The following is a 23,969-nucleotide window of genomic DNA, read 5'->3' on the forward strand; positions in this document are numbered from 1 at the left end:
CTCCTCTCTGGCTTAAATCTCTAGTTTTATTCAAAGGTCAATTTAAATGCCACCTTCTGCACAAAGTCTTTGCTGATCTTCCGAGCAGTCATTGCCTCCTCTGCCCACCACCACCATGAAATGACCTTATATTTAGATTATCTCTACCTGTAGATAGTTCCATGTATATGTGCATCTCCACTTACATGTCAACATTGTTTTCCCCTATAGCCTGTGATCTCCTGGAAGGCAGGGGCTGTTTCCTTTTTGTCTTTGCAGTACCACCGCCTGGCACCCAGTGGGCACTTAGTAAATGTTGATTACCAACAATTAAATGAGTATTTATAGGCAGTTTAAGAACTGTGAGACTCAGAGTGCCCTTGGCACCCTCTTCTGCTACTTTGGACCCCATTGTTGGGGCACAGCTAGATTTTGATGCTGGGTTCTCTGGTTCCCAAATCCAGCACTCTTTCCTGGGTACATCACTATTCTCCTTGATAAGAGATGGATGGATATGCAGGACCAGGGACACATGTTTCCCTTCAACACACCCTTCAGTTTGGCTTTCTGGCCTGTTTCTGATTGACAGGCAGCTTATTTAGCCAAGGAGAGGGGACACTGAGCCTGTCCTAGATTTCCCTCTTCCCTCCTCAGGCAGAGGGGGCAGTGCCTCCCAGGGGCTCCAGGAAGGATGCAGCTCCACTTTGGTTTTTGGACAGTTGGTGTCATAGCAGAGTTGCTTCTGCCCCTCTTCCCTCATCTCTCTTGCAATGAGAGCAGTCTTTTTACATGGTCTGTGTTTGAATGCTGTGGTCAAGGTACCAGAAAGCCACCAAACTGAGAACATGGGCAAAGGAAGTACTGCAAGTTGGAGTACAGAACATTTGCTCCCCTCTCTGTCATCCCAAATGACTCTTTTCAGAAACAATAGAAACATCTAAATGGTCTTAATGTACCTCGAAATAGTGATGAAATAGAAGACATCTGAGAACAAGCACACTCCCTCCTGAGGCAGATGACTATGACCATCACCATCACCATCACCATCTAGGTGTAGCATGGTAGAATTCAGTCTTTCAATCAATTAGGCATTTATTAAGCATCTTCCTGGATTCTGAGGCAGTAGACAGAGGTTCAAATTCCAGCCACAGTAATGGTTAGTTGTCCCTATAAATCCCCCTTCCCCCACCCTTATTACTCCTGGTGCTGCTCTCTGGGCCACACAAGACAAGTCTAATCCCCTAATCCCTCTTCCAAGTGACAGTGCTTCAGATACTTGAAGATATCTATCGTTCTCTCTCTCTCTCTCTCTCTCTCTCTTCCTCTACAACTCTTCTGTTCTCCAGGCAGAGCATCCCAAAGTACTTTGACTGATTTTCATATGACATGGACTTCACCATCCTGGCTACCCTCTTTTCTAGACTCTTCAGCTTGTCTATATATAATAGTATAAACCCAGAAGTTACTTAGACACTGTGACACAAAAATTGTTCCTATGTCCAGAAGTAGGTTCACTCGGTGATCAGAGCTGAGATTCCCAGGCAAGGGGCATGTTGCTTTTTTTCTGGTTCTCCTCCTAATTGTCTGATTGCTCCTTTCCAGATTCTTGTGTTGGATCATTGTCCATATCACACTCTCTTATTGTAGGTGCCCCCAAAGCTCTGATCTGAGCTCTTTTTTTCCTGCTTGTAATAATCTCTTGGTGACTTCATCAGTTCCCATGGGTTCTATTATTATTTCTACACAGTTGATTCTCAGATATATCTATCCAGCCCTGGCATCTCTCTCTAGCTTCAGTTCTGTATCACCAACTGTTTATTGGATATTTCAAATTGTTATGTCCTGTGTCTCAAAACTAACACATCTAAAACTGAACTTATTACCTTTCCCTCCCAAATCCTCATCTCTTTCCAACTTCCTTTTCACTCCCATTGACCAAGGCTCAAAGCCTTGGTATCATCCCCAGCTCTTCCCTCACACCCACCTCTCATATCCAATCTTTTACCAAATCTTGACACTTTGACTATTATAATATTTCTTATATTCCTTCTGGTCTCTACCATTGCCTGGTGCAGACTTTCATCACCTCACACCTGGACTGTTATACAGGACTACTGACTTCTGGTTGGTCTCCCTGTCTCAAGTCTCTCCTCGCTCCTGCCTATCCTCTACTCAGCTGCCAAAGTGATTGTTCTAAAGTAAAGGATGGATTGTGCCACCTCCCTGCTCAATAAATTCTTTCACCTCCAGGATCAAATATGAAGTACTGGAAATTAAAGCTCTCTACAACCTGGACCCTTCCTACCTTTCCTTCTTACCTTCTCATGCCTTGCCTCCTTGCCTCCAGGGTTGCCCTGGTCTTCTTGCCGCTTCACATCATCCTGTGCCTTTTCATAGGCTTTGTCCCATCCTTGGGATGCTCCCCTTCCTCACCTCCTCCTCTTGGCCTCCCTCAGGTCTCAGCTCAGATCTCCCCTCCTGTGAGAGGCCATTGCCAGCCCCCTTCCATCCCAGCCATCCCTCATCTGACATTACTTTCCATTTATATTGTCTGTGCCTTGTATGGACTTATTCTTGTGCACGTTGTCTCTGCCATTAGAACTCCTTCAGGTCAGGGTCTTGCTTTTGCCTGTCTCTGTATTCCTGGTGCTTAGCTCAGTGGCTGGCACATAATAGGCCCTCAATAAATGTTTGGTGACTTGACTTGATTAGCTCTCTGCTAAGTCATTATCGATGATCTGGATAAAAGCATCAGTGTCGTTCTTGTTGCATTTATAGATGACACCAGTCTAGGAGGGGCCACTAATGCAGTGGGTGACAGAGTCAGGATCCAGAGGGACATTGATAGGCTAGAACACTTAATCAGATGACATACAATAGGCATAAATGTAACCTCTTGGGTTAGACAAATCTAGTTCACAAATAACCAACAAGAGAAGCGTGGTCAGACAGCAGCTCCCCTGAAAATGATTGAGCCATGTTGGCAGATTGGGAGTCAACATGAGTGAGGCAGCAGGAAGAGATGGCAGCCCTAAAGGGAATAACTCGTAGGCAGAGAGGCCAAGGGACCCATACTAGGGAGGAGCTAGATCCTCTCTCCTTGTGCTCAGACCCATCTGGAAGCCCCCCATTGAGGATTAGCAGGAGGATATGGACAAGAATCTTACAGGCTGAGAAAATTTGGATGATCTGTGATCTGGATTTGTGGTGGGAGACCCTGGTTCTATCAGAAGAATCAATTTAGAATCCCAGAATCCCAGGATGTTGGAGCTGGGAAGGACAGAGGATGCTAGAGTTATCAGGGACCCTAGAACATAGAGTGCAGAGATGGGAGGGACTTTAGAATATTAAACAGAGAATATCAGACCCAAGAGGGGCCTTAGAACAGAGAATAGAGAACATCATAGTGGGAAGAGGCTTTCAGTATCATCCATTTCAACCTTTTTATTTTATAGTTGGCTAATCAAGACTAAGGAGGTAAGTGATTTTCCCAAAGTTGTGCAGGTAGTGATTTAAAAAAAAATCAAATGTCATTATTTTCATGAACTATATGCATATACACATACAAACATATTATTTTTAAAATATCCTTCCTGTCTCTCCCCTTCCCCCCCCAAACCTAAGGGCCTACACCTGCCCCAATACTAGCAATCCATTCTTGCTGCTTTCACCAGAGGCCTGCTAGGAAGGTAATCCTTGGTTTGCATGTTGTCTCTCTCAGTTAGCTTGAGCTGGCTCCTTGGGAGCAGGAAATTGTCCCCTTTACCTCTCTCTATGCCCAGTGTTTAGCCACAGAGCAGCTGGGCACACAGCAGGGACTTAATCAATGCTCATTGACTCACTTTGTAGTCGGATGGTTTCCGGCAGAGTGGGTCTGTCAGGTGTATTTCTTGGGCAGACCCTGCAGATGATGTAAGTGGCTGGACGGCCCAGACTTGAGCAGCAGGAGGAGAGCTGACCACACTGGCTCGGGTAAAGAGGAAAGTGCTTTCATGATCTGGAGCCCTCTCTGAAATGGAGATCCATCCTCTTGATACAACAGCCTGCCAGCATCACTGTATGTATGGTTGCCCAACCTGGACCATGTAAGGTGCTGAAGGACCGAAATCGAGGCTTGAACAAAGGACAGTGGCTTGGGAGGCTCCAGCTCATCACCAGTGACGAACGATGCAGGAGGAATGGTGTAAAGGGAGTCAGCAGAGAGAAGTCTGATGGGAAAAAGATCGGTGAGAGGGTGCAAGTGAGGATTGTGGGTTGTGCCCTACTGGTATCCACACGGTGTCTTGAGGTCAAGGAACAGGCCCCAGCAGGTTGGGTGAGCCCCCATACAGGTTCCATGGCAAAGCTTCTACATGGTCACCCAGGTTGTGAGGGCCTAGGTAGACTTGAACTGCATCCTTGCTGGGAGATCCCATACTGATAAGATCACAACTCTACTAAGTGGATTCCACTAGTACAGAATCCACTAAATTTATGAGATATATCTTGAAATGCACTTTTCCTAAATATAAAGTTTTATTTAGATTCCCAGTAATAGGATATTATCTCTTCTAGTGATGCCAATCTGTTCTCCCAAAAGATTCTGCCAATTTGCAATTCCATCAGCAATGTATATGTTTCTCAACACAACTCCCATTGGCACTGGTTTTTGTCATTTTTGTTTATCTTTGCCAATCTCATGTATGTGTGGCAGTACTTTAGAGTTATATTCATTTTCAATTCTTTGTATAAACAAAAATTAATACATTTTTTCAAACAATTGCTTATAATTTGTGAATGCTGTTTTGTAAGTTGTCTATGTCTAGTGACTTTAGAGAATAGGTGCTATGATTGTATCAGTTTTAAAAAATATACTTTAACTGTCAAATTTTGGATATATTTGTTTCAGATATTTCTCCTAATCTGTTGTGTTTCTTTTTATCTTAGTTGTATTGTTTTTGAATGGAAAATAATTTTTTATTTGTATGTAATTGAATCCATCTACCTTGTCCTTTTAAAACTTTTTTCTATTTGTTCAATAGATAAAATTTTATTTCCCTTCTGCAGTTGAGATAAATCTATTCCTTTTTCTTCTAACTTTATATGGTTCATTTTTAAAAAGGATGAATGTGACTCAGCTGGAATTTATTATGGAATTTGAGGAAGTTAACATTCCTGGAATTTTCCTCTCCTGCCTTATTGATGCATGGAGGGGACCCTGTGGGCCAGTGGACTCCCAGCTTTGGCCAATCTTCCCAGGCTGGAAAGGCACCTGGTATGGCCTGGCCATGGACTATGTGGTTGTCTGTGATGGATAGCCCAGGTGGAGAGGTTAATTATTGGGATGTTGGCCACAGGGGAACAGTATTTCAGAAATCTGTCTTCTAAAATGACAGCATGCTGTAGTGCAGGGAAAGCTGGCCTTGGAGTCAAGAAGCCCTGAGCTCACATCACGCCTCTGACACTTCCTTACTGTGTGACTCTGAGCCTGTCTCCTCATGACTAAAATAGAAATACAATATCTAGATGTGCTTACTTCCAAGAGTTGCTATGAGGCTCCAGTGAGATAGTGGGATAAAGCTCTTTGGAAACTTGAGTGTCCTATACATGTCAGATAAATGCTAATAATAACTATTTCTTTTCCCCTTGCCATGGTTTTTTTTTCTTTTAAATCTCTTTATTGATAAATCTTTTATTTTTCTATCACCTTCATTTCTGAAAATATTTCTTCACCTTCCTGTCCCTAGTGAGACATCCCTTGTAGCAAAGATTTAAAAAGAGAAAAAAGGTAGTTGAACAAAATCAATGAACATATCGATCATATGTAAAAGGATATGCAGTATTCCACACCCACAGTCCCCCATCTCTGCAAGTTGAGGAGGAAGGAGCATCTTCTCAATTCTTCTCCAATGGAATCTTCTCATGAGAGAAGAGTTTGCCGATTTATTTCCCAGTGTCTCCATCCCTTCCTCTCCAATATTTATTATGAAATCAGAGTCACAAAATCTCAGAACTGACAGCAACCTCAGAGGAATCTAGTTCCAACATGTACCTTAATTAGAATACCTCTAAGCAGACTCACCACATGGCCAATGAGCTTTTCTGGAAGGGAAACCCATAGTGTGGCATGTAAGTCACTGGGCTTGAAGTCAGGGGGATCTGAGTTCAGATCCTATCTCAAACACTTCCTGGCTGCATGGCCCTGGGCAAATCACTTAGCCTCTGTTTGCCTCAGTTTCCTCCTCTGTAAATTGTGGGGGTTGGACTCCTAAAGTCCCTTCTAGCTCTAAATGCATGATCCTGGGGTACTGGGATCTGCAGCTTCCTGAGACAGCCCACCCTACTTGCAGCTAAGCCCATGCCTGGACTGTTGTCTAGCTAGCTCATATCTCCTTAATGTCTACAAGGATTCAATCATGGAAGGCCATGCTTAACTTTCCTAAAATCTGGGTGAATCAGCATTCCTCCCATTTACCAGTCTAGTTACCCCATCACAAAATTAGATATGGTTCTTCTGGAATGATCTATTCTTGCTGAAGCCATCCTGGTACTTTATCATTCTTTCTTTTTCTCAGTTTTACAAACCATTTTTTATATATTATGTTCTTGAAATTTTCCAGGATGGGAAGTCAAGCAAATTACTCTCTCTGTCCTTATTTTGAAAATCAGAACAGTCACCTCTCTCTAGTCCTTGGGGGGCCTTTGTCCCATTCTCCAAGGTCTCTTAAAGGTCCCTGAGAACTTACTCAGCTGTCACATCTGCCAATTCATTCAGTACTATTGGTCGTGGTTCATCTGGGAAAGGGACAGACTCTCAGAGAGCAGCTTGGTTCTCTCTTACTGTCTTCTCACTCATCTTGGGTTTAAATTCCTACGACTTATCATCTCACATAATGAGGGGGCTCAACTAGAAATCCACACAAAACAGAAAGGGGTGGGGGTGGGGAGCTGTATCCTTGAACTCTGGGTTCAACTTAACTGGTCGCACACACATACACACAAAGAGTTTGGTTTAAAATATATTTAAGTTAATAGAGAGACAGAAAGGAACAGGAAGGGAGAGGAAAGGAAATAAAAATGAGAGTAGATTCAAGAAATGAGAAGGGAGGTGGGAGGAAGAAAAACTAAATGCTTGAAAAATTTTTAAAAATTGATTTAAAATTTAGAAGGATTGGACACTTCCCAGACCTCATCATTTTTACTCCCAGTAATCCAGAATTTCTCCTTGATGGTAAAAATATAAGGTCCAGAGTAGATCACTTCCCCTTTTTGGTTCTGCCATCTTATTTTGAAGGGTAAACTTATGAAGAGAAGCCAAGAAATTGTTAGCTGCTGTGGATTTGGTGAGAAAGAGATTTGGCAAATATCTGGAACATTGAGGTCCTCCATCACTATTATATATCATTGCCTTGTCCTGATCTGTTTCTCAAACCTCTCATCTGTTTCTTCTTTCTGTCCAGGTGGTCTGTAGTTTCACTTGATAGCAACATCGCTTGGGCTTCATCAAGATTCTCTTGCCCCCACCTCCATCCCTCTCTGGTAATTAGATCTCTTCCCAGGGTGGATGATCTTATTACACAACATTCCTTCATAAATAAGTAATGAATTCCTCCTCTGGTTTTTGCTTTCAATTTTAGAAATAGAACCTTGGCTTCTGTTACCGACACCTTTATTCTTTTCATTTTTGTGCTTGAATTTTCTGCACTTTTGTCCAGGAAGAGATAGTCTGGAGGAGAACCACTTGCCACTGTGTTTTAATGTTCACTAGGGCAAGTCTGCCTTCATCAGGATTTTTATTTGGGGTCCAGAGGAAGTGGTTGTTGCCATACCTTGTATCCCCTATGGGGCACTCACAGATGGCTGAGCATGGAGTGGCAGCCGATAAGCCTGTTTGGATTGATTGATTGGATGGTGGGTTAGAAGGTGGGGTGAGAACAATTAATGGAAATCCTGGACTCAGAGTTCTAAATTGATTTGTGCTTGGTGTGTATTGACTGGGTGGTTACATCGTCAATCCCCGAAGAGTGTGACTTGGCATTCAGAAAGAGCGGTACCTGAAGTGTGCTTGTGTGCATTGCATTATGTGCATGTAGGTGCACATATGTATGCGTGTGTGTGTGTGTGTGTGTGTGTGTGTATGTGTGTGTACATTTGTGTGTGTGTGCATGCACATATATAGGGGATAAAGGGAGTTTAAGGCAAAGCGCCCTGGATTAGGCTGTAGAGAACCTGACTTCAGATCTGGGCTCTGCTGGTAACTTAATCTGTGCCTTTGAGTTAATTAAGTTCTTTTTCTCTCTCTGGACCTCAGTTTCCTCATCTCTAAAATGGCAGCACAGTCCTAGAAGGGTGTCTGAGCTCCCTTCTGGCTCTGAATCTTTGGATCCTACAGCTATCTAGGACTCAGGCCCCCTAAGCAAGGTCATTTGTTCCATGGACTATAAACTCTTTGAGGGCAGAGATTGTCTTTTCTTTCCCTTTGAATTTTTAACCCTAGCACATGTGGTAGCTGGCACCTAGTAGGTGCTTAATAAATGTTCACTGATCAATTGTTCCATAAATTAACTGCAACTTTCTGTTGCTTTTTTCGGCTGTCCCATGTCCCATCGGGCCATTGTCTTTGCTCTGGAGGGTCCTTCTAACAGGTCAGAAAGGGCCCGGTAGCAGTGTGGAGGCCAGGGAGTGGCTGGGGGTTGTGGGTTCCATTTTTACTCACAGTTAGATGTCTTTTTAGCTCTACAGAGTGCTTTTCCTACCATAAGCCTGGGAGGGAGGGAGAACACAAGGTCTATTGTGTAGGTGGGAACAGACTCAGATATGTTGGCGAAGGTCACGCAGTTGGCTAGTGTCATTGCCTTGACTTGGAGTCTGGATCTGGGTTCAAAGCCCAAGAATAGAATTACTAGCCCTGTGACCTTGAGTGAGGTGCTCCGACTCCCTGCAATTAGCATTTATTAAGTGCCTTCTGTGTACCAGGCACTGTGATAGGTACCTGGGAATACAAAGCCCAAGAAGAAACAGCCCCTGCCCTAACGAGCTTCAATTCTGTCAGGTGATGAAATCAGCCCAGATCAGCACCTCAGCGAGGTGAAGGGAGCACGGGGTGATGTGGGGCAGAGGATGGGGGGAGTTACTGTAGCTGGGGGCCACAGGCCAGGAAGGGAAGCTTCTTTATGGATTAAAATGAAAGATCAAAATCCTAAGACTCCATGCGGTTTTACCTTCAGAGTGCCACCGCAAGCTTGTGTCCCCTAGAAGAAACAGGTATAGAAGAGGAAGCAGATGCAAGGTGCTCGGAGACTTTGGAAAATTGTCGATCCCCCAACCCCCACCCCACAACTCCCTTATAAAGCATTGCAGAAATCAGGCTTAAAGTGGAATCACTTTCGGACAAAGAGTTGGTCTGGGGTTTAAATTCATACTAAGGTGTATATGACTAACACTTGTTTATCAATGTGCCAGGCACCAGAGATATTGCATCAGAAAGCATATAATCCCTGCCTTCAAGGAGCTTACATTTTCATGTGTGTATATCTGTGTGTGTTGCGGGGTGGGGGGGAAACAGGTAAATAGATACATTGTGATTTTGAGAGGAATGAAATGGGAAACCACATACTAGCTGCTTACTGTGAGCCAAGTGCGAGAGCTAGTGCTGGGGATACTGAGAAGAAGGTGAGGCTGATGCCTGGGGGCTGGGGGAGGGGAATGGGGTCAGGATATCGATGGCAGCACCCAGCTGTACCCCAAGCTCTTTCGGGGTGGGGAAGAGGCAGCTGGCCATAGGCACCTAAATGAGGAGTGGGTGGAAGGACCTTGGGGGCAAGTGCACAAAGGGATGCGAGGCACCCGGAGGAGCAGGTCTTAGCTCCGGCTTGAGAACTAGTGAGCTGTCCATGTGTGCAGTTCCTGAGAAGAGAGTGTTCTGTCTGCCCTGGCCCCTCTCTTATTGTCATTTAATAATTAATAAAACACTAGCCGGGCAGTTTGCAAAAGCAACAAATAAAAAATAAGAGCCCGAGCTGCTGGATAAATTAGTAATCACAGTATTTTTTTTCCCACCCACTGTGTGCTATTTGAAGAGGGTTGGAAAGGTGGGGGGAGGGCATGTGGGCAGGACGGGGCTGTTCTTTCTGGAAATGGCCCTAAATATGACATTGACAGGGCAGGGGAAGGATAGATTTGACTTCACTTCAACCCAACAAACCTTTGATAAAAACCTACTGTGTGCAAGGCCCTGTGCCAGGCACTAGGGAGGCAAAGAAGAGAGAGTAATCCAGTCCCTGCCCTCAAGGAGCTTACAGTCTAATGGAGCTGGCTGGCTCAAGGCTAAGACTTGCATCCCTTCAATGTCAGTTTAATGTAAGGAGCGCTTGAGTTCCCAAGCAGCCTCCTTCTGACCTAGAGAACCAGGACCCAACCTCGCTGTCCTGGCGTTGGCTATTTGCTGAACTCTGGTGGGCGGGAGGATGGCGGTTTGCTGTTTGCTGTTGTAAATCTATCGAAACAGCTGAAGAGTGATCCAGTCTCTTGCATCAGCGGTGGGAAGTTGACTATTGCCTTTGATCGCTTCTGAGATGAAACATTTATGTATCATTTTGAAACATTTTGCTTGTTTAATGATGAATTTGGCAAATATCAACAGTCACCTTTTCCTTGGGAAAAAGATGGTGGAGAATTCTGTGAATCTGTTACTTGCGGCTTGAAAAAACTCAGTGTCCCTCCAATTCCATCTTCTTTCTATTCAATTCAAACTAAACAAATTCAGATATCTCACTGCCAACCTAGAGCCCGCAGGGCCTTTCTGTGGGTTCAGATGCAGGGAGAGGAAAAGGAGAAGAACTTGACAGGGGCCTCTCAAGTCTATTGATTTCTAACAGAGGCGAATGTGTGATGGTTTAAGGGTCCTAACCTACAGAACCAGGGTACAGAAAAGGGCAGAAATGTGCCCCACCCCACCCTGGGAACTAATAAATAAACTATCCCAGGGAGAGCTGAGAAGATGAAAGGGCGGCTCTAGGGAACCAGAGCGCTAGGCCCGGAGTGAGGAAGACCTGAATCCAAACACAGCTTCAGATACTGACTAGCTGTGGGATCCTGGACAAATCACCTCTGTCTGCCTCAGGTTTCTCATCTGAAAAATGGGGATCATAAAAGCACTTACCTCCCACGGTTGTTGTGAGGGTTGAGTGGGAGAACAGTTGTAGAGTGTTTAGCACAATGCCTGGCACAGTGTAAGGGCTGTATAAATGTTAAGGATGATAATGATGAAAGGTGCAAATACTCATTTGAAATGAATGAGGGAGTGAAAAGAATATTCATTGGTAGTAGTCAGGAGCTCTGGGTTCTTGAGTCCTGGCTCTGACCCTTACTAATCAATTAACTGACCATTCAGCATTTATTAATCACCTGCTGTATGCCAGGCACTGTGCTAGAGGTTGGGTATACAAAAGCAAAAGCCAAACCAGCTACATGACCCTGGGCAAGGTATTTCTCAGAATTCTTACTTACCTCATCTGTGTAATGGGGATAATTCTTGCATGGTGACTCAGAAGATTACAGCACTGTTATTCCTTGTGTGAGCTTGGGCAAGCCAGTTTCAATTTGACTTAATAAGTGTTTATTAAGTGCCTACTATGTGCTGGATCCAGTACTAGATACTGGGAATATGAAGACAGTCTGCAGCCCTGTTCTCAGTATTACTCAGCCTTGGGGGAGTGCTGATTAGCCTGAGCTGGGCTCCCTGTGGAGTCCCCTGTGTTTCCTCCCATCTTCTGATGGGAACATCATCCTACCAGGAGGAGAGACCATCCCACTCTCATCTCAGTGCACGTGGGCTCCAGGGATTCCTTTCATTATTGAGAAGAATCAGGGCAGGCAGGGAAACAGAGAAGCAGCCAGTCTGTGACTTCCTCCCTGGAGATTCAGTGACCTTTTTCTCTAATTGTTTCCTCCTCAGGTGAGTAGGATTTCCCATTGGCTTCCTTGGCCTGTAGATGCCAGGACCAGCATCTTCTTCTCTTCCATCTGCCCAGCGGATCCCTCCCATGCACCACCAAGTCCAGTGGGGTCAGGCGTACGGTACCGCTAAGTCAGCGATGGAAATTCCACTGGACAGGATGAGGGGAGCCTGTGTGACCTCTTCTGGGTGTGGGTAAGAACTCTGTCTGTCTCTTGGTTCGGTTCTGGGGGGGAAGCAAAGGCCTTCAGTAGGCTGGTTGCCAAGAATTCTGTAATGGTAAAGAACATTAGACACTGGGGCAGAGGAAGAGGAGGAGGAGGAGGAAGACGACCCGATGGGCATAGTAAAAAGCTCATGTTTCTGCAGTGCTTTAAGGTTTAGAAAGCATTTTACTAGTGTCCAATGCTGATAGTGGTATGATGAGGAGATTTCTTCTTCTTTTTTTTTTTTAGGCAATTGGGGTTAAGTGACTTGCCCAGGGTCACATAGCTAGTAAGTGTCAAGTGTTTGGTCTGAGGTCACATTTGAACTCAGGTCCTCCTGACTTCAGGGCTGGTGCTCTATCCACTGTGCCACCTAGCTGCCCCCATGATGAGCAGATTTCAATGAAGTGGGTGGGGCACCCAGGGTGGGGCATCCAGTACAAACAACTGAAGGTGGAGAATGAAGAGTGACCCCCTAGAGATTAAATGACCCGGCCTTGGCCACACAGCAGGAAGCTTGAGCATAGTTAGAATGCAAGTTTGATGAGGGCAGCAACTGATTGATTTTTGTCTTTGCTATGCGCTTTACTTGGTTGATTGATTTAAGTGTCAAGATGGGATTTAAATATCCCTTGAAAGACAGATTGAGAAGCAGCATGGTCCAGTGGAGAACTGGACTTTGATTCAGGAAAACTCGAGTTCAAATCCTGCCTCAGACCCTTCCTATCTGTGTGACTGTGGACAAGCCACTTAAATTTACTGGGTTCAAGTTCCTCTTCTTCAAAATGAGGAGGAAAATAGGTGGAGCAGTGGATAGGGTGCTGGACCTGGCACTTCTTAGGAAGACCTGGGTTTGAATCCTACCTCAGACCCTTACTAGCTGTTCCTTAGCCTTTATTAGTCTCAGTTTCCTCATCTTTTGGATTCTGCAACATCTCTCACCTTCTCTGTATTCACTTCATAACCACCCCAGTTCAAGCCTTCATTGGCTCTTGTTGGGATTATTTCAACAGTCACCTAACTCCTTCTCTGCCCGCAGGGTCTGCCTTCTCCATCTTCTACCCAACTGTCAAAATAACCACCTTAAAGCATAGACTTGTCTATGTCACTCCTCTGCTCAAATCCTCAAATGAGACAATCTCTGTAAAACATTTGGCACAGCGCCTGGTACATAGTAGGTGCTTAATAAATACTTTCTATCTGTGTTTCTATTGCCTCTAAGATAACACACAGACTTTTCCATTGGGCATTTAAATTTCTTCATAGTCTGTCTCCAGATTGAAAGAAATTAATAGTATGCTATTATATTAATAGCTAATTATTAATTTGTTATCCATCTTTTTCTTCCTATTTTTGTTAAGACCCCACTCTCAGAATTTTTATTCACCACATGATGATTTTTCTGGGCTGATTTCACATTATTGCCCCTCCCATGTGCTATAGCCATCCCCCATTCCTCCCTAGCTGCTTCTGACTGTCCTGAGTTTACCACCATGTCTTAGCTGACTTCTCACTCTATAACATCCCTCTCCCTTGCAGCCCCCTTCTCCCATTGGCAAATCTTTCCAGGAGCCCCCATTTTGTGAGTGGTTCCAGCCCATCATTCTTCATTCCTTTTTGCTTCTGACTTTCCAGAATTTTCCACCATTCTGATTTGTGGGTACCTTCCCCCCTTCCACTCTTTTTTATATGTTATCTTTCCCCATTTGAATGCAAAATCCTTGAGGGCAGAGACTATCTTTCTTCTTGCCTGTATTTTATCATCAGCACTTAGCATAGTGCCTGGCACATAGTGAGAACGTAATAAATGCATGTTGACTTACTCACTTTGATGCCCACAGAAGGCAAAGAATGCAAATGACAAAGTGTAATTCAGTGATGGCAAACATCTAGAAAGGCAGGGTGATTACGAGGATCCACCTGTCATCATCAAGGATGGGTTGTGCCAGCTTAACCTCATTTCCTTTTCAGAAAGGATTATTAAACTAGCTGCTGAGAGAATGTTTCAATGGAATTTACTTGGATATTAGCACAGCTTTTGGTAAAATCTCTCCTAATATTCTTGTGGAGAAGATGAAGATATATGAATTAGGAGATAATACCATTGGAGTAATTCAGAACTGGCTGGATGATCCAACTCAAAGAATAATTGTGGATGACTCCATGTCAATGGAAAAGAGTGCCCCAGACTTCTGTGCCCTATCCTGTACTGTTTAATATTCAATGAATGACTTAGAGAAACACACAGTTTGAATGACTGTTCATCAAATGTGCCAATGACACCAGTCTGGGAGGAGGAGCTAAGATACCAGATGACAGAGTCAGGATTCAAAAGGGTCTTGACAGACTTTAGCATTAGGATGAATTGAATAAGATGACATTCAATAGAAAGAAATGCAAAGTCTTGCATGTAGGCACAAAACTCAATTCCATCAATATCAGATTGGGGAGGCCTGGATAGAGAGCAGTTGTTCAGAAAAAGGATGAGTCAGCACTGTGATATAGGTGCCAAGTAAGCTAATGCCATGTTGGGCTGTGGTGAGTGGGGCCGTGGCTTTCAAGAATAGGGAGAGGTTGGTTCTCTCTCCTCTGCCCTCATCAGGTCTCAGCTGGAGTATTGTGTTCAGTTCTGAGTACCATAGTTTAAGAAGGGAATTGATAAGTTAGAGAGCGTTCAGAGGACAATCAGGATAGTAAAGGGTCTTGGTTCAGGCCATACAGAGATTGGCTGAAGGAACTGGAGACACATTGAGCTTGGAGAACTGTTACTGTAGAGGGTACCCTGTTCTCTCCCATCCTCAGGCTCACAATCTAGAAGATATACTGGATTCTTCATTCTCCCTCACTGTGCTCCCGATCCAATATGGTGCCAAGGCCTGTAGCTTTCACCTTAGCAACATCTCTTGTCAGTTTCACCTCTGTAGCATCTTTTGTCCATTTCACTTCCACAGCATTGCTGTCAATTTCACCATCACAGCATCCCTGTCAGTTTCACCTCTGTAGCATCTCTAGTCCATTTCACCTCCACAGCATCCCTGTCAATTTTACCTTTGTAGCATCTCTTGTAGATTTCACCATTGCAGCATCTCCCCAATATGGCCCCTCCTCTCCTCTGACACTGCTCCCACCTTGGTTCAGGACCTAATTCCCTTATGCCTGCACTATTGTAATAGCTGTTGGGGGGGGGGGTCTGCCTCAAGTCTCTCCCCACACTAGTCCATCTTCCATTCAGCCACCAAAGTGATTTTCCTAAAATACCAGTCTGACCATGTCACTCCCCTACCCAATAAACTCCAGGGGCTCTCTATTGCCTCTGGGAGGAAATACAAAGTGCTCTATTTGGCATTCAAAGCTCTTCATAACCCACCCCGCTGCTACCTTTCCAGGCTTTTTGCTCCTTAGTCCTGGACTTTGATTCTTTGATCCAGTGGCAATGACCTCCTGGCTGTTCCATGAACAAGATACTCCATATATCAGCTCTGGGTATTTCCTCTGGCTGTCCTTCATGTCTGGAACTCCCTCCCTCCAACTCTCTGCCTCCTGACTTCCCTGGCTTCCTTCAAGTACCAACTAAAATCTCTTCTTCTACAGGAAGTTTTCCCCAATCCTTCTTATTTCTAGTGCCTTCTCTTTGCTGATTATTTCTTATTTATTCTGTATATAGTTGGTTTGGTTTATTTGTGGTATCCTCCATTAGTTTGTGAGCTTCTAAGGAAAGGGACTACCTTTTACCTTTCTTTGTATGCCTAGTGCTTAGCACAGTGTCTGGCACATATTAGGTACTTTATAATGTTTGTTGACTGACTGCCTGAGACATGCTGGCTATCTTTGAATACGTGAAGGCCTGCCATGCGGGGGAAGGATTGGGCTTGTTCTGCTTGGTCCCAAAGGACAGAGGAATAGTAGAGGAAGGTACAAAGAAGTCTATGTTGACTGGAGGTTAGGGGAAACTCCCTAAGAATTAGAGACATCCTCAAGTGAGCTGGACTGACTGGGAAGGTGCTGGGCTCTTCCTCCTTGAAGATCTACAAGATGGGAATGGACAGCTATTTGCTGGCATGTGATAGTAGGAATTTCTTTCAAATGGCTAAGGAGGTCCCTTTCAACTCTCATGTTATGTGAATCTGTAAAGTGATGATAATAATATCTGTATTACCCACCACAGAGATCTGTCCTGAGGATAAAATGGAAAAAACATGGATAGCACTTAGTTCATCTTAAAGCACCATATAAACTATCGGTCATTATTTTTTTGTGGGTTTGTGTGGAATTTCCTTTCCAAGGAGATCTGAAGCCATGGAATAATATAACTAGAGTCTAGGGACCATCCCTGGCTGGGAGAAGAAAACACCTAGCTAAAAATAGAAAGCAAAGAAGGAAAGGAAGTCTCCGGAAAAGGTCAAGCAGCCCATTAGCTGGTACAACAGATAATATGTGCTCTGCAGCCTTCGGGACGTGGGCACCGTGGACAGAGCCTTTAGGCTGATGGCAGGCTGATATGTCCCTATTTCTTTTTGGAAACAGGGAGTTTTCTCTCTAGAAGGATGAGCCCAAAATGATGTTTTCAAGGTACATCCTTTCTTCTCCCCTTTGCAGGAGAATAATCCCTGGTATGATGGGTGGTTGTGGGGTTCCCAGGAACATGGAGGGAGAAGACATTCTCTTCTGTTCTTGCCCAGATACTGTCAGAGTGGGTATAATACTGATGACAATGTCAGCTGCCATTTCAAGATTATGAAATGCTTTTCTCATCCATCCCATTAGTTAGAGACAGTGGAGTATAGGAGACCTGAAGATGCCTGCTCCAAATCCCACCTTTAGCGTGTATTCTTGGGTGAGTCACTTTCATTCTCTGGGCCTCAGTTTTTCCATCCATACAATGAGGAAGTTTGACCTGTCCAGTAGTTTTAAAGTAAAATTGTACATTTGTCCAAGAGGCAGCCTAGAGCAGGAAGGCCTGGAATCTCCTCAGATCCTGGTACTAGCAATGAGACCCCAGGCAAGTCATTTCCCTTCTGAGTCAGAGTTTCCTTCTTTGTAAAATGAGGATAATCATTCCCTACTGACCTACCTCATGGGGATGTTTTTAGGATTGGTGACAGGACCCTGAGAGGTTCAAGTGAGATGTGAGGAAGCAGGTGGCGAGAAGGTCAGATCCAGGTTTGAAACCTGTGACCATGGGCAAGTGTCTTAATGACTGGAAGCCCCAGCTTCCTCATATGCAAAACAGGGATAATGTAGCACCTACTTCATGGGGTTATCATGAAGTCCAAATGAAATAGTGTAAAGAGCTTTATAATTGTTAACTATGATTATAATTATGGTTGTTATTAGGTTTGGGAGGGGACAGGATGTGGTGAGAAGATGAGGATCTGCAAAGGCAGGGGGACCAGGCAAGCAGTGAATCATTTCTATCTCTGTGTCTTAGTTCCTCCATCTGTTTGAGAGAGTAGGAATCAATGATCTCAAAGATGCCTTCCAGTTCCAGCCCTATGGTCTGATGATTGAGTGAAATACAGGCTGGAGTTAGGAACTCTGCAGAGCTCTATGAGGCAGGCTGCACGCCACTGAGTGTTTACAGAGCATCTCAAGCTGGGATAATCCTGGGAGAAGGGCAGCATGGCTCCTTCCTAACTAGCAGTCTAGGTGGGAAGACAAGACTCTCACCCATGACATGATAATGGAACAATTAAGCAGGATTGGCTGGTACAGATGCTGAGGACTCTGGGAACTCAGAAAGGGGAGGGGGGATTCCTGGACCAAATCCATCAAGATATATTTATTAAGCACCTACTATGTGCCAGGCACTGTACCAGGTGCTAAAGATGCAAATTCAAAAGTGCGACAGACCTTCCCTCAGGGAGCTTATATTCCGTCAGGCAAGCCCACATGAGTACTCATATAAGCAGATATAATGTATATACATATTCGTATACATAGATGTATAATTAGGGATTGTTTGGTGGGGGAAGATACTGACAGCTTGGAAGGAGACCTGAAAGTGATGGAAGGATTTATGGAATGAGTGAAACTTGAGCTGGCCAGGGCTTAGGAAAGCAGAGAGAGGCAGCGAGGGCGCCCCCTTGGCCCCTGGGAGAGAATAGAGGTGAAGACCTGGGTGGTTTAATTTCAGTTTCACAGGTAGCATTGTATGACCTCTGTGTTCTGTGTTCTAAGTGCAGCCCGGACATTGTATGTTCTAAGGTGCTTTTAAACCTGGACATCTCTATTCTATGCACGAAGGTCTCCCCAAGCTCTGATGTTCTAGTTTCTGTGCTATCAGTTCCAGATCATCCCTGACTCTCTCTCTTTCGAGGTCCCTCCCAGTTTGAACATTCTGCATTCTCTATTCTAGTTTCCTTCCAACTTTGATTATCTCTCAGTCCATGACTCAGTGAAGGGTTTGAGTTATACCTTATGAGCATGGAAACCTTTCTGGATTTGTCTCTGGAAGAGTGAATGTCCTAGCTGCGTTATCCCAGATTTCATAGGGGTGTGTGTGTGTGTGTGTGTGTGTGTGTGTGTGTGTGTGTATGCATGCATGCGTGTCCCTCCCTCATCTACAGCTAATCTCTCTTTCCCATTAGAAATGGGCTTCATGACACAATTTCTCCTCTGCTGGCCATCCTTCCAATGGTCTAAACTTATCCAAACATCTTCACTGGCTTGGTCATAGCACTCTATGGTCATGGCCTTCAAGAACCTCTGTCTTCATAAAAGACACCAGGAAAGGATTTCTTTTGCCCACATGATACAAAAATTTTAAAACTGTGGTACTTTTGGTAGATTTTATAGATTTAAAAAAATTAAAATTATTAAGCCTAACAATAGGAAAAAGGGTTTGGACAGAAGTTATATCCTGGTCTGTTTTTCTAAAACGGAGTTTGGGGATGGGGGGGTGGGCAGAGTTGCCAGCTTGGGTTCCTGTGCTCTCAAACATTGGCCCATGGCTTAATACCGAGGCTGGTTTTAATTTCCTCTTAGCAGACAGGAGCGCCTGTGTTTGTGGTTTCATTTCCTGCTGGGTTTTTAATTTATTGCCTCATTCTGGGGAGAGTTAAAAGTATTTTGTCAGGGCTTTAACGGGATGGAGCCACCTAACCTTGTCTTGTTCTCCTTCCAGATGCCTTACCATCTCCCTTGTCAGTCTCACGCATCAGCAGCCAGCCTGCAGCATTCACCATGGTTTTTGGTGAGTTTTTCCACAGCCCCGGACAAGACGAGGAACTGGTTAACCTGAACGTTGGGGGCTTCAGGCAGTCTGTTGGCCAGAGTACCCTCCTACGTTTTCCTCACACCAGACTGGGGCGCTTACTCACCTGCCACTCAGAGGAGGCCATCCTGGAGCTCTGTGATGATTACAGCGTGGCTGAGAAGGAGTATTACTTTGACCGAAACCCCTCCTTGTTCCGCTACGTCTTGAATTTTTACTATACGGGCAAGCTTCATGTCATGGAGGAGCTCTGCGTGTTCTCCTTCTGCCAGGAAATTGAGTACTGGGGCATTAACGAGCTCTTCATTGACTCCTGCTGCAGTAACCGGTACCAGGAACGAAAAGACGATAATCCCAACAAGGAATGGGACGAGAAGAGCAACGATGTGAGTACGGACTCTTCCTTCGAAGAGTCGTCCATCTTTGAGAAGGAGCTGGAGAAGTTTGACACGATGCGCTTCGGCGACATCAGGAAGAAGATCTGGATCAGGATGGAAAACCCTGCCTCTTGTTTGTCAGCCAAGCTCATAGCCATCTCCTCCTTGAGCGTCGTGCTGGCGTCCATTGTGGCGATGTGTGTCCACAGCATGGCGGAGTTCCAGAAAACAGAGGATGGGGTAGAAAACCCCATTTTGGAAGCAGTGGAAATCACATGCATCATCTGGTTCACCGGTGAGTTGGTGATAAGACTGGTAGCTGCCCCTTGCCAGAAGAAGTTCTGGAAGAGCCCGCTAAACATCATTGACTTTGTCTCCATCATCCCTTTCTACGCCACGTTGGCTGTGGACACCAAAGATGAGGACAGTGAAGACATTGAGAATGTAGGGAAGGTGGTTCAGATCCTCAGGCTTATGAGAATATTTCGTATCCTGAAGCTGGCCCGGCATTCGGTTGGGCTCCGGTCTCTTGGGGCCACACTGAGACACAGCTATCATGAGGTCGGGCTGCTCCTCCTCTTCCTGTCAGTGGGAATTTCCATCTTTTCTGTGCTTGTCTACTCTGTGGAAAAAGATGATGCTCAGTCGGGGCTTACTAGCATCCCTATCTGCTGGTGGTGGGCTACCATCAGCATGACCACCGTGGGCTATGGAGACACCCATCCTGTCACACTGGCGGGAAAACTCCTGGGGAGCACCTGCATCATCTGTGGGATCCTGGTGGTGGCCCTTCCCATCACCATTATTTTCAACAAGTTTTCCAAGTATTATCAGAAACAGAAGGATGTTGATGTGGACCACGGCAGTGATGAACCAGCCGAGGGCTGCAATGAGCTACCATACTTCAATATTAGGGATATTTATGCTAAGCGAGTACATTCCTTTATCTCTAGCCTTTCTTCTGCAGGGATTGTAGTGAGTGAGCAAGACTCCACAGATGCATCTAGTATTGATGAGGCTGAGGACGTTTATGACACTGTATCCTTAGAGAATGACACAGTGAAGTGATGCGTTCTGGAGACATCAGCTGCATATAGGGTATTCAGGAGGCTGGGTTTGCTTTATGGCTCTGCCATTTGCTAGCTGTGTGACCTTGGGTGAGTCACTTGCTGTCTATGAGCCTCAGTTTCCCTCTTTATCAAGGTGGGACAGTTAGGTTCAGTCTCTGAGATCACTCCCAGCTTTGACATCCCAGGACCTCTGGGATTCTGGCGAGTGGCTTGCATGTTGGTTTTGTTGGGGGTGTTGCTGCCATTCTTGCAACATATAGCCACTCTGACCTTCTAGCCTTTGGCACATTGGTTCAGATCACTAATTCTCAGGGTGAACCTTTTGGCCACGGTTAGACAATCATTGCTCGGAATTCATAGCTCAGGCTTTATTTTTTTCTCAAGGAGGCTGAAGAAGATGCCTGATTCAGCAATTTATTTTTTACATAGCATCCATGATGCAGTTTGAGACAAGGGAGGAAGCAGTTCTAAATGCCGCATTGATACTCACAACCAGCGCACAGGGGACATCCTTCCTCATGGGCTAGGAACTGACCATGGTCCTGAGGAAGGGAAACTGCTGGTGTAGGGCATGGGATGCAGGCAATGAAAGATTCTACGTGCATGTAAAAGCCATGAAGTGAGAACGGTGCATGTGCAATCAAGTTCACACGCTAAACATGGAGATTAGGAGCCTAATAAACATCCTACATCAGTGCACAGATTCTCCTGGTGTCTCGTGTTCTTATACTGGGAAAGCAAAATCTGGTCTTTGCAGACCTTCTTACTAACATCCAAATGCTTTCATGGGAAAGAAAACAAAAGATATTTGTTTTCAATAATCCATTTTTTGAAGAAATGCTTTTTGTCTTCCTTCCTTCCTTCCTTTCTTTCTTTTTCTTCCTTCCTTCCTTCCTTCCTTTCTTTTTCTTCCTTCCTTCCTTCCTTCCTTCCTTCCTTTCTTTTTCTTCCTTCCTTCCTTCATCTTTTCTCTATGTTATAGAAAAGAAAATGTCATAGAAAGGAAATAAAAAAGAATGTCAGAACTGGGAGGGACCTTAGAACAGACAATACAGAATATCAGGAAGGCTTTAGAACATAGAATGTCTTAGCTGAAAGGGTGGTTGTTGTTGTCTGTCCTTCATTCTCAAAGAGGACCATGACATCAGGGAGGTGGTTCCATGACATGCAAGTGAATTGGATTTAAATGAAGGAGGGCTATGCAAAGTCACCAGTCTGTCTCCTCCGAGCCATCTGGGTCCAGTGGTGAGATATAGGTCAGGACAACTGTAGCTGAGAGGGTCCTTAGAACAGAAAATCCAGAATGCCAGAGTTGGGAGGGACCTAAGAACATAGAAAAGAGAATTTCAAAGGAGGGGAGAAGGGAGGAGCTATGTCTTAGGACACAGAATATCAAAACATGGGGGAATCTGAGAACCTGTAGAAGACAAAATAGTTTTAAGTAACCTAGACACTCCTACCTGATGATCTCTGAGGTCCCTCCTACCTGTGCCAATATAGGGATTCTCCATTTTGGTCCCTTGGAGAGTTTGTGGCCTCTCCAAGCCCAGTATCAGGAGGCCAACGGTCACATCCTCCCCAAGGAATAGGAGTCATGGGGCAATGGAGAGAGCACTGGTTTTGAAACCATCTTTGTCACTCTCTCCCCGAGTGCTTCAGGTCTTAGCTCCTTCCTTTGTAAAATAAGATTGGACTAGATCTTAGGGGGCTGCTATTGTAGACCTGAGTCTGAATGTAGAACAAAACTGTGGTGGTTGGTAGTGGGGGTGGGGGGTGGGAATTAGATAGTAGGGGCAGGGTAGGGGAGTGGTCTAGTTCATTTCTGGTGTTCCATAGACAATTTCAGGTGTGCCCAGATGGTAGCCAGGGTAAAAATGGCTTTTCTGGGTACTCTGCCAGAGAAGATTCAGTTGGGGGAACTGGGTGGGGGAGATAGCATAACTCTCTTCAAACATCTGTAGAAGAACATTCTTCTCATGAAGAACGGGGGCTTAGCCTGGCTCTGCTGGTCCTCTGAGGGCAGGACAAGGGAGACACTGGGGACAGAACCACATGAGCAGCTTTTAGCTCAGTTTAAAGAAGAGTTCCTTCATCCTTGGAGCTGTCCAGCCCTGCCTCAGGTGGGGAGGGTTCCCCGCTCCTGGAAGTCTTCAGTAGAGTCTTCATTACCACCTGGTATAGCAAGGATTGGTTTTTTAAATAGGTTATTGGTTGGGTTTGGATTGGGTGGCCTCTGAGGGCCCATCCATTGCAATATTTGTTATCTATACTCTCCTTGAGGAGTCATCTGTGCAGAGACTACACATTTCACATTTGCCTCACTGGCTTCCTCCTTGGATGCCTCATTATTGTGTGGGGGTGAACCTGAGCACCCCAAGGCTCCCCTAGCACAAGTCCTAGGAAGGGAGAGGGTCCTACATCTAGGCAGGAAATGGACTATGCACCTTCTGAGCTTGGAGATGCATGCTCAGAATTGGGTTGGCTGTAGGTTGCAGAATTTTTCTATTCTCTTAAAAACATTATTGATATCTTTTCTTTTTACACCTTCACCTCCAAATATATCCCCCCCCCACTCTACCCTGCATTGTAATGAAGAACGAGAAAAAAGGGGGGAAAATCAATTCAGCAAAACTAACTAACATCCCCTGTTTTGGAGAGTGTATACAGTCTTCCACAGCCATATCCCCCCACCTCATCCAGAAGGCAGGGAAATGCAGCTTTTCATCTTTTCATTGGGGTTAGGCTTGATCATTGAAGAAGTTCTGTTTGTTTTTGCTGTGTTCTGTTTTGATATTTGGTGCTTCTAATATCAGTTACCCCTGAAAGCCCACTATGACGGTATAGAGGGATTGGGGTCTGTCCCTTGGCCACTAGAAAGGGACAGGTTTGTGGAGAGCACACCACAGATGGGACCTTTGCATTAATGAACTAATATGGCATTTGCTTTGCATCCTGCCTCTTTTTGTGGGCAGGCACTGCAACCCAGCGGATAGGAAGCTAGCCTTGGATTCAAGCCCACCTGGGTTACAGTCTCATTTCTGTCACACACTGGCTGTGTGATCCTGGCCCTTGTCTCTCAGTGCCCCTGCCAACTCGAAGAGTGTAAGTTGTACAGGACTTGGGGATCAGAACTGATGCCAATAGAGTCATGTAGCCCAGATCTGCTCCCGTCTCCTTCTGAAAGACTGG

General features: G+C 45.0%; 1 protein-coding gene across 3 annotated transcripts in view; it reads left to right on the forward strand.

The window, feature by feature from the left end:
- Positions 1 to 21,474, forward strand: part of KCNS3 (potassium voltage-gated channel modifier subfamily S member 3) — a 41,818-nt gene extending 20,344 nt beyond the window's left edge. For all 3 annotated transcript variants that reach the window (XM_027855644.1, XM_027855645.1, XM_027855646.1), the window contains 2 exons: positions 11,915 to 12,109; positions 19,244 to 21,474. In XM_027855644.1, coding sequence (XP_027711445.1) covers positions 19,303 to 20,778 — 1,476 coding nt within the window. In that variant the 5' untranslated portion in view covers positions 11,915 to 12,109; positions 19,244 to 19,302 and the 3' untranslated portion in view covers positions 20,779 to 21,474. The remainder of the gene's footprint in view (positions 1 to 11,914; positions 12,110 to 19,243) is intronic.
- The last annotated feature ends 2,495 nt before the right edge of the window (positions 21,475 to 23,969 follow it).

This window comes from Vombatus ursinus, unplaced genomic scaffold, assembly GCF_900497805.2.
Source record: "Vombatus ursinus unplaced genomic scaffold, bare-nosed wombat genome assembly UNPS02010980.1, whole genome shotgun sequence".
NCBI lineage: Eukaryota > Metazoa > Chordata > Mammalia > Diprotodontia > Vombatidae > Vombatus > Vombatus ursinus.